The sequence below is a fragment of the Odocoileus virginianus genome, chromosome 27 (assembly GCF_023699985.2).
Source record: "Odocoileus virginianus isolate 20LAN1187 ecotype Illinois chromosome 27, Ovbor_1.2, whole genome shotgun sequence".
Taxonomy (NCBI): domain Eukaryota; kingdom Metazoa; phylum Chordata; class Mammalia; order Artiodactyla; family Cervidae; genus Odocoileus; species Odocoileus virginianus.
The window spans coordinates 26,036,393-26,052,135 of NC_069700.1; the positions used below are offsets into that span (position 1 = coordinate 26,036,393).

General features: G+C 58.2%; 2 protein-coding genes across 4 annotated transcripts; both read right to left on the minus strand.

Annotated features, from left to right (window-relative positions):
* On the minus strand, positions 1 to 9,971 carry SLC29A1 (solute carrier family 29 member 1 (Augustine blood group)). 3 transcript variants are annotated; one of them, XM_020890763.2, is made up of 14 exons: positions 9,883 to 9,971; positions 7,492 to 7,601; positions 6,216 to 6,298; positions 4,283 to 4,364; positions 3,966 to 4,168; positions 3,721 to 3,860; positions 3,335 to 3,469; positions 3,145 to 3,242; positions 2,910 to 2,988; positions 2,380 to 2,477; positions 2,047 to 2,155; positions 1,710 to 1,795; positions 966 to 1,165; positions 1 to 642 (listed from the first exon to the last, which is right to left on the minus strand). In XM_020890763.2, exons 3-14 carry the CDS (start codon positions 6,242 to 6,244, stop codon positions 531 to 533), a joined length of 1,371 nt encoding a protein of 456 aa, XP_020746422.2. In that variant the 5' UTR covers positions 6,245 to 6,298; positions 7,492 to 7,601; positions 9,883 to 9,971; the 3' UTR covers positions 1 to 530. The 3 variants fall into 3 exon arrangements, with proteins under 3 accessions (XP_020746422.2, XP_020746426.2, XP_020746423.2); XM_020890767.2 differs by having other exon boundaries at positions 9,869 to 9,971; XM_020890764.2 differs by lacking the exons at positions 7,492 to 7,601; positions 9,883 to 9,971 and adding an exon at positions 6,507 to 6,839.
* A 3,857-nt stretch (positions 9,972 to 13,828) lies between these two features.
* MYMX (myomixer, myoblast fusion factor) lies at positions 13,829 to 14,990 on the minus strand. The gene has a single exon (XM_070456362.1). It carries the CDS (start codon positions 14,553 to 14,555, stop codon positions 14,301 to 14,303), a length of 255 nt encoding a protein of 84 aa, XP_070312463.1. The 5' UTR covers positions 14,556 to 14,990; the 3' UTR covers positions 13,829 to 14,300.
* Positions 14,991 to 15,743: the final 753 nt, after the last annotated feature.

The window sequence follows — 15,743 nt, forward strand, 5'->3', positions numbered from 1 at the left end:
AAAAAAAAAAAAAGTTTATTTAATCAGGCTTTGAAGGCACCTGGTTTAAGTATAAAAAAAGGCAGTAAAATGGCAAATGTATAGGGTTCATGATGGGTAGGAACATGGAGAGGTGGGAGGAAGAGGCACATGGGGAGAAGGGGGCTGCGGAAATACCAGATCAGACTTCAGAACAAGCAGTCCTGGCCCCCGGCCACCCTCGGTACAGGCAGACAGACAAGACACACAACTCACACTCTCTGAGCTTAGGAACCCCTGCCACTCTGCCCAGGCAGGCATTGGTCAGAGCCAAGAGTGGGGGGTGCACGTGAGCAGAGACTGCATCCCCTCCCTCGACTCTGACCCTCCAGCCCAGTGTTCCCCATGTTCATCCATACAGGCTCTCTCCTCGGGGCCTGGATGCCGGGCCCAGCGCAGGCCATGAGCAAGCAGAAGATGGCTAGACAAGAAAACCTCCAGAGGACCCCTGCCCACCCCTAAAGGGGAAGGCAGGAGCCGGCAGCTGGTGCCATCTTGCTGTCCATCCGCGGTCACACGACTGCCCGGAACAGGAAGGAGAAGACAGCCCCCAGGGCCAGGCCCAGAGACAGAAAGAAGGCCATGATGGCTCCAGCTGTCTCGGCCTCAGCCGGCTTCACTTTCCTAAAGGAGGGAGGACGAGCCGACCTTAGGATGTCCCCAACCCCAGTCCCCAGCCTCACCCAAAGCATCTCATTCTGCTGACCCACCCACCTGTCCTCTTCTCCCTCTTGGGGAGGGGGTGTGTCCTAGGGCTGTCTCTACCTTTCCCTGGGAGCCCCTCCTCCCCTCCCACTGCCTGGCCCCCAAGAGCCAGTGGGCTCCTCTCTCAGCCTGGAAACGCTGAGCTCCGCGATCAGGAGTCTCCTTCCGCCCACGCTCCCTCTGCTGAGTATCCCCGGCTGGAGCACTAGACCGCATCTGAGGCCACTATGCTCCCCACTCACTTGGGCCCGAAGCACATGCAGAGACTGGCGAGGTAGCCATTGGAGAAGGCGAAGCCAGCCATGAAGATGATGAACCAGGAGTCGTGGTCGAAGACCACAGGCAGGTTGCGGCGGGGCTGGACGTTACACAGCAGCAACAGGGGCACGAAGGCCAGCCGGGCCAGCACCAGGCTCGGCAGCCAGTAGCTGTCCTTCCCAGGCTGCGGGGACCAGGCCACGCCGCAGTCAGGCTGGGCCAGCCCCCAGGGCTCCATTCGGAGGCCCTCAGGACCTGAATTGAAACCTCCAAGCCTAGTAACCCTTGTAGGGAGTGGCCATGGTAGATAGAGCCTTCTGGCCATGTGCTACAGCGTGACCTGGGTGGTGATTATCAGGGGTACGTGTATGTTTACGTGTGTGTGTGTGTGTGTGTGTGTGTGTGTAGTTATTAAACTATACATCTACAACTTTTACACCTTATACACAGATGTCTCGGTGTTTTAAAAAAAAAAAGCACGTGGGGAGGGAGGCGGGAGGGGGGATCGGGATAGGGAACACATGTAAATCCATGGCTGATTCATGTCGATGTATGGCAAAAACCACTACAATATTGTAAAGTAATTAGCCTCCAACTAATAAAAATAAATGAAAAAAAAAATTTAAAAAAGCACAGTCCCCTTTCCACCATACTTTCTCGGTTCCCTCCCTGGGTGTCTGTCTGGACTCTCCCACCTCACAGGTGCTTGGAGACCCTCCTTCACTTACCCACATGGTGATGGCTGTGAGGCTCCGGCCCAGCCAGTCAAAGACATTGAAAGTCAAGAAACAGGACACAGGAATGAAGTAGGCCTCTGGAAGACAAAGAGTAGATTAGGAGAGGGTTAGGGGGTCCAAGAAAGGCAGGATCTAGCAACCCTGACTCTCACTGGGACTTGAGTTTCCCAGCTGTGAAATGGAGAAGATGCTTCCAGGCCGGGGAAGGGTAAATGGACCAGCAGAGTCTGGCTGCGGAGGCAATAGCCCAGGCTCCCCTCTCCCAGGCTCCTAGCCCTGCTCTCGAGTCCCTGTCCTCCCCCATCCTGGGAACCCATGGTTTCCTCACTCCAGGCGCTCGTGCCGTCAATGCTGGACTCGACTTCAGCTGTCACAGCAGGAAATAGCCCAATGGTGATGGTGAAGATGAAGCAGACGGAGAAGGCTGGGACTAAGATCTGGAGGAAAGGGACCCTGGTCTGTGTCTTCATGGTGGTTGTGCATCATTAAAGAATCAAGATTCCCCAATACACACACATGCACGCACACATACATGCAGGAAAATCCAGGAAAGTGGCCAGTCTCCAGTCAGAAAGGGAGGGTATGGGCATGGGGTCGGAAAGGATCAGAAAAAAGGGAAGAAAGGGAGGGGTAGAATGCAGGATGCCCCAGCCCTACATACACTTTTGAGGATAGTGCGGACAGAGTGGCTTTCCTCGGTGGGCTGAGAGCTGGGGGCTGAGAATCTGGTCTCCTCTTGGCCTGCTTTTGATTCCTCTCCTGGGGGGGTGACAGGTGGTAAGAGGGTCTTCAAGTTATGGGAGGAACAGAGCAACAGGAAATGACACAATCCCCAAAAGGGCTGGGGTCAGCTGGGGGTGGACACCCCCTTAAACCAGTGCACAGCCCCACCCAAGGCTTAGCCCAGATGGTCTCCAACCCCCACTGCCCAAGTCCTCTGGGTCCTGACCTCTCCCAGGAGTCTCAGGTCAGGCCACGCCCTGCCCCCAAATCCGTAATTGCTTCCCAGTTGCATTGAAGGCCACCCAGGATCTCCCCCAGCTTCTCTAGCCCAGTCCTTGTTTACTGGTGTTACCCCTCACCCCCGCATCCCTCTGGCATCACTGCAGGAGGCTCATTCTTGTTCCCAGCTCATGCTAGCCCCCTGCTGAGCAGCCATCCTCCACCCCAGCTTCCTCAGGTTCTTCAGACCTTTACTAATGAGGTCCAGCTTGGTCTCCTGCTCCCCAGGCCCTTCGAGCTTGAGCTGCCGGTAATAGCGGTAGAATTCCTATCAAGTGAAGGAAGGTGGATTCAGAAGCAGAATCTCAAAAAAAAAAGAAAGAAGCAGAATCTCCAGAGCTTCTCCTTCCCACAGGTTTGGCTTAGAGCCCTGGGCCCCCTCTCTCCCTGCCAAGATCTCCAAACCTGGGGTTCGAGTGCTCACCAGCCGTGGCAGGCCCAGATAACAGATGATGGTCAAAATGATAACTCCACAGGCTGTGATAAAATAGCCAAAGGCACTTTCCGACAGCTCAGAGCCACCTGGGGCGGAGGGTGTCAGCGGTCAGAGGCCGGCCCCTTCCCCTCCTCCCCACAACCACCAGGGTGACAGGCAGACAGATGGCAGGACTTACTGGCGATGGCGCAGATCATGGCCACGGAGGCGAAGAAGCCTGCCAGGCCCTGGCCACTCATGATGGGGGCTGTGTAGCTGGCAGGCAGGAGGCCAGCCAGGCCAAACAGGCTGCCCTGCAGGATGGCGCCGAAAGCTGTGCAACAGGGTGGACAGCGAAAGGGAGAGGGGAGCCGGGTGGGTCGTGGGGCCTCGGCAAGTCCCGCTTGACTCCCAGTGAGTCCTGACGCTGAGCAGCCCCTTTTCTTCCCGCTCCCAGGGCCCCGTCTCCCAGCCCTGGTCCTTCCCTGCTCAGGCTCTTGAATCCTCACCACCCAGAGAGAGGAAAAGTTTCCTCTCTGACCAACCATGGGACTTCTGCCCAGGTCCCCACCCAGCCCCGCTTACAGTTAATAAGCATGATCTTGATCATGGTGATGACGAAGAAGGACAGCGCATGCAGGTGCACCTTCACCAGGATGGCAGTGATCAGGAACACCAAGAGGATGGCCACCAGGCTGCCCAGGATCCGCACAGACTGGGGGATCCTGTTGGAGAGGAGGTGGTGGCAGAGATGGGTGGCGAAGCCGGGGACCCAGCCCAGAGTGGGCAAGAGGCAGCAAGGGGGTCAGGGTGGGGGCCTAGGGGCTCACTTCTGATGCAGGAAGGAGTTGAGGCAGGTGAAGATCAGCAGGGGCACCATGGCACATAAGGTCATGACGTTGTTGAACATGGCGCTGAGATGGTTCCGCTCTGGCAAGGGTGTCGGGGGGCTGGCTGAGGCCTGGATGTCCTTGCTTACTTCAGCAGGGGCCAAGGACATATTCTGGGACATGTCCAGGCGGCTTGTGAAATACTGTGAGGGTTACAGAGAGGAGTGTTGGCACCTTTCGCCCTGTGCCTGCAAGCACGTATCCAGGCCCTAAATGCCCAGTGGATGAGCCCCTGGGAGCCCATTCCCACATCTCACCTTAGTGGCTGTCATGAAGAAATTCCAGGGCAGCAGTGTGCCCAGACCCAGTACGAAGAAGATAAGCCAGACGGCTTTGTACCTAGGGATGGGAGAGGAAAGTGGGGCCAGGTGACCCACCACCCCACCTTCCTTCCCAAATCAAACCTGGGGCAGCCCCACCCCCTTCTATCTCTCCAGCTGTCCCAGGGCGCAGAACATGCAGAGGAGGAGGTGGCCTGGGATGGGGGAAAGGGCACAGATGAGTCCCGAGAGGGAGGGGGATCAGGGACATAGGACCGAAGGGCATGGCCAGAGGACCTTGGTTCTCAGTCCCAAAGACTCGGGGGACCCTGCAGGCTTGGGAACCGATGTGACCCACACATCCGGAGGTGTTTTTGGAAATCTTGCAAAAGGCTGGGGGGTGGGCGGGTGAGTGAGAAAGCAAAACACAAGTCCTCTACCCCTGCTGGGTAGGCTGGAAGTGACTACACTGTCTGGGCAGGGCTGTGTGGCTTTCTAAAGAGGAATCTGAGGTCAGGAAACTCCCAGACCATTCTGGATCTAGGAGGACAGGGATGCTGGTGTCTTGGGATGGCTGGGAAATGAGGGAGCTGTTTTTTCCTGGCCCAGACAGAACCAGCTTTGTAGGCTGCACCACATAGGAGGCCGGGAGGGATGGGCCACGAGACGTCATCTGGGCTCCAGAGTGTAAATAAGAGCCTCCCAGCCTGGGTCAGGACACTCACTTGCCCCAAGCCCTACACCTTGGGGCCTGTCTGGGATGGGACAGCTTCTCCCAGGCAGCCCTGTGGTCCCTAAATGTGTCTGCCATACTTTCCCCAGTGTCCACACCTGCTGTCTTCACAGAGCTGGCAGGGACAAGCCCAGGGCAATGAGGAAACTGGTCAGGCCAGAGAGCAGGGCTTGGCCCCGCGTCCCAGGTGGGCAGGTCTGAGTCCTGACAAATGCAGCCCCCTCCCATCTCCCTCCTATAGTCTTCACCCTGAGGAAGAGAGGCGAGGCCTGGATTCAGAGGCCCAGATGAAGGGAACAGCTCCCAGCCAAGGTCCCACAGGATAGGGACCCAGTATGGGGCCACTGGAGGAGGCGGAGCGGGGTTCAGAGGGCTGCCACCAGAATGGGGGTGCTGGGATGGGGTAGTAGTCAGCCTGGGAATGAAGGACACCAGGGAGGGATCCTAGCAAACAACGCTGGGCCCTATACTTACTACGTCTCCTTAAATTCCCTCCCATCCAAGTAAACCCCACCTCTGCTTCACAAGTGGGAGGCGGTCCCAGAGAGATAAAGCTAAGCGCCTAAGATCACACCGCCAGAAGTGGCCTATGGCGCAGAGGGGCAGGATGAGCAGGGGATGGGGCTGGGGGACTGTGATGAAAAGATGTTTTGGGAACCAGGCATGGCTTCATCAACTTCCTTGGGGTCTAGACTCCTGGAAGAACTTGAATACAGCTACAATCTCTTCCCCCAGAACACACACGCATGGCCACAGCTATGGGTCTAACTGGAGGGAAGTCCCAGGCTCTGGAGGTGGGGAAGTGAGAGGGAGGTCAAAGCCAGGACCAGGGCGGGCCAAAGTCATCTGAGGCCGAGGCCAGCTCCATCCGCTGGCCAGCCTGGGAATGAGGGGTGCTGCCAAATGTCTCCCCGCGGTGCTGGCGGGAGGAGCCGGAAGCTGCCGAAGAGCAACACTGGGAACTCCAACAGGCCAGGGAGGGGCCACCACCACCGCCCTGGGCCTCCCTGGAGACATCGCGCTCAGCACGCAGCCATGACACGCAGGGTCCCCTGATGCAAACGTGACTTGTAGCTACCTGGCTGGAAGGCTCATCAGCAGTGGCAATCCCAAATTCGAAAGGATACAGCACCCAGCCCCCCTGGAGACCCATTCCCGCTCCCCTGGATCCACAGCCCAGGTCCCCCTCCCCGGTACCTGTCCTGAGGCTGGTGACTGGTTGTCATGGTGACAGCGTTCTTGGTTACGCCTGGCTGACAGCTTCCTCCCTCTGGTGCTTGCTGGGGGCAGAAGCAGTATGAGGCCCTGTCGTGGCCCTGCTCCCCTATAGGCCTCTTCAGACTCTTGGTGGGTGAGGAGGGCCAGGCTGACAGAGCAGGCAGGCTGCAGGGTCCTGAAGGCCCCGCTCCTGGCCCTGCCTCTCAAGGCTGCTCCTTTTGACCCCCTCAGGCCAGTCCCGCTGAGCCCCCCTGCCTTCTCAGACGCTACCTGGCTCCCGGCCTGGCCTGGCCACTGCCTCCGCTATTTTTATCCCGCAGCTGAAGCTGTCTGTGAGCAGGGAAACAGGGGAGGGTGGAGAGCAGGAGAGGAGGAGGAGGAGAAAGTATGGCTGAGAGGGAGGGAAAAAAACAGGCAAAGGCATGACGGGGGTCATGAGAGGATGAGAGGGGTCAGCGACAGTGACAACGATGGAAGTGGGGACAGAGGAGGGAAACAGAAGAGAGATAAGGGGGAAAAGGGAGGGAGGAGGACGCAAAACAAACAGAACTGCTGCAGCAGCAGCCTCAGGCGTGATGACCAGGCCAGCCAGAGAGGCCGGCCTGCCTCGCTCCCTCCCTCCCCGGGGCTCTCCCTCTGATCTCTCTGCTCTCCCGAGGAGCCCTTGGGCTCATGGCTAGGGCGGGCTCTGGAGAGCCTGTCCTCTCCTGCAGGCAACCCAGATGCCAGCCTCTCTGTGGGTGGCACCTTAACCATCCTTTCCAGCCAATGCCCAGAGTTTTCCTGGTTCCTGTCCTGTTTTCCAGGAAAACACTTCAGGACGTGCGTGTGGGCACAGCTGCTCCCTTGACCCCCGAGGACATCCCATCCTCCCTCCCCCCCACTGCTGGGTTCCTCTCTGACTCATTCCCAGGCCCCTGGCTTCTTCCCCTTTCTGAGAGCAAAGTTGGAGGCAAGATGGAGGGATGGGAGCAAGGGCCTGCCCAGTCCCCAGCCTCTCCACTTCATACCCCTTCCCTGCTCCCCGCTCAGGCAGGGCGGGGGGGGGGGGGTCCCTGGCACTAGGAGAGGAACCAGCTTTCCCTTGGATGGCATGGAAAGCCAGGCAGGAATCGCTTCTCAGCCTTTTGCCTAAGATCAAGTGTAGAAAGCCAGGCAGGGGTGGGCGGGCCTGTCCCCCACGTGCGAGCTCTGGAGCCAACTCTGCCGTTCTGGATGAGGACTGGCTTCCTCGCCCACCTGGACCAGCACTCACCGGATGCCCAGACTTGCCAGCAGAAGGGTCGGGGCAGAGGGGGTCCGGGCAGTCTGTGGGAGGTGGTCCTAGCTCAGAGGCAGGCGGCAGGTCTTGTCCATGGGCTCCTCCTGAATAAGGGTCCAGAGTGAAAATTGCGGCAGCGGGCGTATCGGGAGAGAACCCCCCAGGTCCTGCTGGGGGACAGAGCACCTCCATTCTGAGAAGCCTTCTGCACTAACACAGCCAGGGAGATAAAAGCCAGCCCTTATCTCCCACCAGCAGTCTCAGCAGGAGAGCTGAGGGGGTGGGTCCACTCCCAGGTGCAGCCAGTACTCTAGGCCCCAGCCTGAGATGGACAGCCCTAGGGCCTCTGAGAAAGAACCTGGACAGACCTTTCTGCTCCTCCCCAAAATTCCTCTCCACCCCTCCCTGCGTCAACTCCAGCCTCTCCGAAGGCCTTGCTTCCCTCCTCCCCTGACTACACCTGGATGATGACAGCACAGGGACGGGAGAGGCAGACCCAGACACCTCAGAAGGAGGCAGACGGCTTCTTTCACTCTTCCTTCCTTTCCACAAATATGTACCAAGGACCCCTGCATGCCAGCCAGGCAATGTTCTATGCACTTGGGAGAGCGGTGAACGACGGTTTTTACGTTTTCTAGAAGGATGGGGGTGGTGGTGACAGGGCTCTACTCTGGGGGGTGGGCAGAGGAGGTGAGAGACTCATGTTTTCTATTAGGTAGAAAGAGGGAAACCCCCAGCTTCTCACTTCAGCCAACCCTGTGCTCCACCCACAGGCAAGATTCCTGGCAGTCAAGAGCAGGTGCAGTTTCAACATAGGTGAAGACTGGGGTGGCGGACAAAGTATCTCCTCTATTTCAGGAAAACCTGGCTTAGGCTTAGGAGTATTCCTTTCTGCCCTCTGGCCCTCCTCTTCACCTCCCCCAGCCCCACCCCCACCCCCCACCAGCTACACCCCTACTCTGTGTTCTAGGCTGCCCCCAACCCCAGCCCTGGGCACAACTCAACTCCAGGGGCAGCCCACTCCTCCTGCCCACATCCTGAAGGCCAGTCACCCCTTTTGCTTTTGTCTGCCTTGGCCCAGTCAGGGATTTGATACCAGTTCAGAACAACTGGTGTCCCTCCAGTCATGCCCTGGCCTGCCCAGAAGGGGCCCTGATAGCAGCCACCAAACGGGCACCTCCCTGGCCCCCTGGTCCCCTGACTTCCAACACCTCTCACCCATGGCAGCTTCTAGAGACATCTCTGTGGTGGCATCAAATTCACCACTTCCCTGGATCCCATATGGGGCAGCCACTACCTGCAGATACCCTCTCTGGCCCTTGGCTGCCTTCACCACCATCATAAGCTAGTATAGATTGTCTCCATTGAACAGATGAGGACAGCTGAAGTTCAGAAAGGTTGAATCATTTGCGTAAGGCAACAGAACTAGTGAACGAGTGAGCTGAAATTCAAAACTCAATGTGAAGTTTACTCTAGGCTCCTTCCGGGGAGGGGAGGGAGGTTTAAGGGCAGCTTCCCAGCCAGCCTCATATACTGGGAGGTGGGGTAACTCTACTCCAACTAAGGGGTTAAAAAATAAGGTGGGGGGGGGGGGAAATAGGGTGGTGAATGAAAACTAAGGTGGGGGTTAAAAAGTATGGTGGGGGTCAGGTCATCTCCAGTCTGACTTGTGTTGGGTGTAAGGCGCTCCCCCACCCCATTACACACACATCCTGGCAAAGAGAGCTCACACAGACAGGAAGAAAAGGCAAGAGGATCTGGAGGTGACCGTGACCGAGAGGAACGGGCAAAGGAGTGGCCCCAACAGGGGTGAGGGGCAGGGGTGGGAGCAGCCTTCATCAGCCACAGCTCTCCCCTGGGAAGAAAATCTGGGATGTCCTTTAAAGTGAAGCAAGGGTGTTCTCTCTGGGAATAAACGAGGACGCGCCCAGCAAGGGAGGGAGGCCAGGTACACGGGTTCGGCCAATAAAAGGCCGGGTGTTAAAGAGACAGGCCTCCACCTCCACTCCGCGTGCTCTCCTGTCCATTCCCCTCACCCGGCGCAGTTAACGGTGAGGCCCCTCCCCAGTACCAACGACGAGATTGATCGAGATTAACCTTCAACTCGCCCGCCCCTTGGGGAGGTCAGCTCGGCGACAGGCAGTTTCAGGCCCGGTAGCCAGGTCGTCCCCGCCTGCTGGGGTCCAGGTCCCCGCACAGTAACCCTATGCCGGGGCCCCGGCGCGCCACGTGCTGCGCGGCTCCGCACGGGGGCCCCACCCCGCATCCCCCAGTCCCGGCGGCGCAGCTGCCAGGCCCAGCCTCCCTGCCCGCGTGGCAGGAGGCAAAAGCGGTGCGCCTTCCGCCCCGGCGACCCCCGGCCCCCTCTCACCCCTCGGGCAGCACCTGCTGGGAAGGAGTTCTCCCGCGTGGAGGCCTGCGCGCTCTCCCGGGCCGCTTCCCGCGCCCGCCCGAGCACATTCAAACCCGCCCTCCGCTCGCCCCGCCCCGGCGCGCCCCCGCCCGCATCCGCTCCCCGGCGCTCGCCGCGGCCCCGCCCTCACCCCGCCCCCCGCACGCCTGCCGGGAGCAACAAGGGACCCCCAGAACCAAGACCCCGTACCTGCCTGGCCCACCCTTTGTACTATTTCTGTATACTGGACCTCTGGGGGCCTTGCCCCGCCAAACGCTGCCCCATCACGGAGCACGTGGGGCTGAGTACATCCCTGGTCTCCTGGCTGGGGTTACACAAACTCCTACACGGCCGTCTCGGGACTCTCCCAGCGACAAACCTGCTCAGGCAGATCCGGAGCCCCCCACCCTCCCCGCTCCGCCCCGTCCAAACACCGTCTCAGATGTTCCGTTATGGCTCGCGAAGTTGCCTCCTACATACACCACTCTCCCACAGCACCTTTTTCCTTTCCAGCGCCCCCTTCCCTTTTCAGAGCACTTTCTTCGTTTGGAACTATCCTCTCAGTCCCCATGCCGGGCATCCCTCTGACCGAATCAGTGTGATGGGTGACCAGGGTTTTCCCACCTCGAACACTTACAGATCCGCTCACCCACAACTGTGATTTAGAGAGAGATGTGTGTAGGGGGTGGGGGAGAAGGTTGGGGGAGGGGGTGGCAGCCCTACTCTAGCCCTCTTATGATTCACCCTTTCTAAATCCAGAACTTTGGAAAAGCTAAGATACTGCTGGGAACGGGAAAAGTCTTACATCCTGAGTGAATCCTGTAATCCTTAATACTCAGCGAGGGAAGCCTTGCTGAGCCCCGCATCCTCCCAATCTGAGGAGGAAGGGGGTGGGCACGCTGAGGGATGATTAGTCCTTCTTGTACCTGCAAGGAAGGAGGAAGGATTCCCTCCTTTTTGGTTGGTCAGTAAATGTAGGGGATAGGGGAATCACTGCCCCTGCAGCAGCCCTCAGTACAGGAGGACGATCCAAAGGCTAGAGAGATGCTGAGGAGAGAAAATCCAGTCCAGCCCCACTCCTTTAACCCAATTACCCAAGAGGCTTTTACCCTGGAGAAAGTCACAGACACTAATTAACAATTAGCAGTACTAACATCATAGGGATGTTAGTACTAACACCCTCTCTCCAGTGAACAGACTGGGCTTTGAGGCAAAGGGTAATTTTTCTTCTTAGGACTGATCAGTGGATTCACCCCAAGATACTCAGAAGAGCTGTTGCCAGCCTACTGGCTCGGAAACCCACGGAGGCATGATACACCATCATCCCCCGGCCTTAACCAGCAGAGGGCAGGAAGAGGGATATGAGTAGTGTTTATCTAGGCACTGCCCCACAGCTTGAGGGCAGCTTCATGTTTGGGTCTCCCCCACCCAATTCCTACCCTGTGTTTGTCCAGCCTCTTTCATCCTCTCCGGGCCCTCCTCTCCCCTTTTTCTTGGCCCCTGTCTCTCTGCCCATGCTCATTTCCCGTCTCTGAGCCTGTGGGGGTGGCAGGCTTTAGTGGCCAAATGGATCCGGCATGCATGGCCAGGCTGGCGGCCAGTGGCTGCTGTGTGCAAAGGGGGCTGGAAGTGGAAAGAGACTGGGAGGAAGTGGTGAGGGTCCCAGGCCAGACAGGGGAAGGCTGGTTCCCCTCCCCACCCCCGCTGAAGCCTAGCCTGCTAGTAGATGGCAGCAGGCAGGGCTGTTATTGCTGGACAGAAGCCTGTCTGGCACTCTCCTCGCCTGGGCCCCCAGCCAGCACCCATACCCCTCCAGCACCGCCTGTCTACACAGGGATGGCTGCTGAGGGCCAGGGCTCTCTGCTGGACAGCCTCAGAGCCCAACTCACAGTGGCCTGGGCCCACCAGGCCCAGCCATTCGCTGCCCAGTCTTTTGGCTCCCTCAGGTCCTGGGTCCAGGAGTAGGGTGTGAAGCGCTGACCCAGCTGCACCCCCACCCCCACCCGATCCCCCACCTCTGTGAGGCTGTGACCTGTGACTCCCGCCTCCCCCTTCCAGGCCCCAAGGGTGCCTCATCACCTCGCACATACAGTCCTATCTTTTCTTAGCCCTGCCTCCATCTGCGTTTGCTCAGTGTTTGCTTGGCTCTGCAGTTTGTCACCAACGTGTCTCATGACTGTATGTTCTCAGTTGTGTTTGTGACTCTATCTCCATGGCCTTGCGGCAGGGCTGGGGCCAGAGAGGGGCCAAAGAGGCAACTTGCCTGAGGTGCAATATTTAAGGGGGAGCCCAAATATTCCAGAATCCAGATAAATAATGTGTTAATACAATATTTTTTAAAAAATTAAAGTTAATGAAAGAAACAAAAATCCATGAAGAACAAAATATCAGCTAAGATGAAGACAGAATCCAGCCCTCTCAGTCAGATACCTCAAGTCCTTCACCTTCATTATTGGGTGTGTAAAGGGGTCAGGGTTCAGGAAGACTGGACTTGGTTTTCCAGCTTCCTGTCTCAGACCTCTGCCCCATCCTTGGCTCCGAGGTCTCTGACCCTGGACACATCTGCAAGTGATTAGGGGAGGGCAGTCATCTCACCACGGCCTCCAAAGTCCGCCAGAAACCGCAGATGCAAACTCCGTTGATTTCCACCACCCCACGAGAGCCCCGCCCACTCCGTTCTCCGCCTCGCCCCGCCCCGCCCCGCCCGCCCGGGAAACAGCAGGCCCCGCCCCCTCCCGCTGCCCCGCCCCTCGCCGCTGCCCGCCTCTGCTGCCCGCGCACCTGCTGGGACTTCCCCGGGGGGGCTCCGGTGTCAGGGAGCCGGGACGGAAGTTCCCAGGCCAGTTGGCCCCTGGTCCCCGTTTGGCCTCCTCCCTGCGGGACTGGTGTCGTCGCCGTGGCCGGGAACTGCAGACAGCGCCGGGTCTGACCCTTCTGTACCACCGGGCGGGGAAGGGGCTGCAGCGTACTACCCCGGCGTCCGCCCCGCACACGGTTGCAGACTCCCGAAAGAGGAACTCTCCGGGAGGCCAGCGGGAGGAGAAGCCTGGAGTGGGCTGAATAAATAAGGCGCCCGAGGCCTTGGAAGGGACTAGGGGTTCGAATCTCCTTCACCCCGCCCCTCCCCAGGCTACCTCTCTGAGTGGGCGGGGGTGGGGCGCGAGCACGTGCACTGGTTTTTGATGACTCCAGGAGGAGGCAAATGGTGTCCGGGCGTGGGGAGGCGGGGTCTGGCGGAAAGCCCCGCGGGGTCGGCTTGGGGGCCCACAGCTCTGATCTCGAGTCTTTTCCCCAGGCCAGCCTTCTAACGGGGTGTGCAGACAGGGTGAGAGTCCTGAAAGGGGCTTGTCGCCTGTCGTCCTCACTTTATCGCTTTGAACCGGGAGCCCAGGGCTGGGTGGAGGCGGGTAGGAGGGAGGAGTGTTGCAGAACTGTAAGCAAATTATCTGGAAGCAGGTATGCAAATTGCCTCTGACAACTCTTGTTTGAGATCCCCAAGGGGCCTCCCACTGGAGAGGAGAAACGAAGAGGTGAATTCCTCAGATCACATGCCACCTACCCTGTACCCCCTAGATACCATCCTGGGCAGAGTACCCCTCAGGGGTATGCATTTCTAGGCTGCTTCTCTGGGGTTCTGCCCACAGGGTCCCTCCGAAAACAGATCTCCCTCTTCCCACACCACTAGCTGAGAAGAATGTCCACACTTGCTGGAGGACATTAACCTCCTTACCTTGAGCTGCCAGCAAGACCCAAGACTGCTGGCTCCCAGTGTGAGACATTCAAGTTAGAAACAGCTTCCAGGGCATTGGGACTGAGAGGGACAATGACAGAGGTAGCAAAAGGAAGGCTTGAGGTGTTCCCCCACCCGTTCTCCTCTGGACAGTTTCGACTGTCCTGCAGTGCAGGAGTGTGACAGGACTGTCAAAGGCATCCTAAGAATTAAAGGCAACAAATTATTTATTGAGCCCCTATTGCATACTGGGCTTTGGGGGCAGGACTAACTCCCTATGGAACCAAGTTATTACTTGGGAAATCTCAAACCAGAGACAGTCTGGATTAGCCGAATTGTCCATTGTCCCAGGGTTAAGCATTGTTCTTCTTTGGACCTCTGGTCTCCATTTGCCTGGGTGGTGGAGTGTCAGTTCCCCTCCCTCCAGGGGCCAGAGGTGATTAGAATGCAGGGAAGAATGCAGGGAGGGAGGGATGGTGATCCGTTTTCTGGAAGCAGAGCATCCTGCCAATCCCTTCTGCTGGGAGGGGGGGGCCATGTCCTAGCTGGACCCCTCTCATGCTCAGTCCCCCACCACGTCTTCTGCCCACTGGGCAGGCTGCAGTCAGTGATGGAGCCAGGACTGTCTTACTCCGAAATAAAGCATTTCAGGGGGCACAGCTGCTACCAGGATTCATGGCCTCATTTTTGGGAGGCTAGCCTCCCCCTCCTCTCCAGGCGGGCCACTCTGGAAGTCTCCTCAGTGTCCGGCGGGCGTCTCTGACTGAGGACGAACAACAGACAGCCCAGCAAAGCCTCTCGCAAATCCTGGGAGCCCAGGCGGCGGGCCAGCCGGCGCAGCAGGGGCAGGAGGTGCTGGCGGGCCAGGCGGGCAGCGGGCAGCAGCAGGCGGGCCAGCAGTGTGCGGAGCAGCAGCGGGAGCAGAGGAGCAGGCATGGCTGGTGACTTGCAAGGCAATCCAGACTCCAGGCTATCCTTTCTGCTCCCTTCTCACCTGGCAAAGACACGAGGAGGTGGGCAGGAGTAGGCTCCCGCTTCAGTTTACACCCTCCAGCCCCCAGATCTCAGTTCATGGGTCGTTTTAGCTTTCTGGAAGCCCTTTCTCTGGGAAGGGTGGCTGGGGCTGGAGGAATCTCATCACAGCACGGATGGAGATGGAGTCAAGGCAAGAGTGAAGCCTACGCTGGGACCTCCAGCTCGCCATTTCCAGCCTCTGGGGTTCCTACTGTCCCTGGAATCCTCCCTTCCGTCAGTCACCTGCTCCTTCTACACACCCTCAGTCACCTGGCATTCCCTAACCCCTCTCCCTCAAACCAGCAAGAGTTCTTCCCTAGACAATTCTAAATTCTCTTTTCAGGGATCTTGATCCAACCAGACCTGACACTTCCTACCCTCCCAGTTCCCCACCCCCACCCATGGGCAGCAGCTCTCACCAGTCAGACTGCTGCTCAGCGTGGATGTCTGGCTGAATTTGCCTGTAGGGGCCACATCCTCACTGAACACTGCACAGGGCTGCCCCGCCCAGCTCAGCCTCACCCAGAACAGCTTGCCTGGGTTGGGGGAGCAAGGGAGAGACAGCTGTGTTCTGGTATCTGGTAGGTGAAGGGAGGGGGCAGCTGGGCTGGAAGAAGAGATGCAGTAATTTCTCCTACTGGATGCAGACCTCAGAGTCTAAACCCAGACTGCACTTTCTAATGGTGTGATCTGGGGCACATTGATTCTTCTAGGTTCCAGCCACCTCATCTGTTACCTCAATACTTGGGAGGAGTAACTGGAATGGGACAATATATGAGACCCACTGACCCAAACCTCAGAAGCACTAAGGCTGCAACCCACACACCGGGCATGCTCAGAGCAGCCCAGACAGAGAACAGGACCAGGGCAGGCATTGTGGGCTGTCTCCTGGGGAGTGGAGAAGTGGGTTCAGAGTTCATATCATAGCTGGACACAGGGGGGTAGAACTCCCACTCAGGGATGGGAAGAGGCATACCCACGTCAGGACCCTGTCCGCATTTTTCTCTGGAAGATTAAATGGAGTTCCGTGAGATAGCCAAGTAGAGACAGTCCAGATTTGTTTTATTTTGTTTTTAAATACCTCATACTGACATGTGCACAATGTTATAT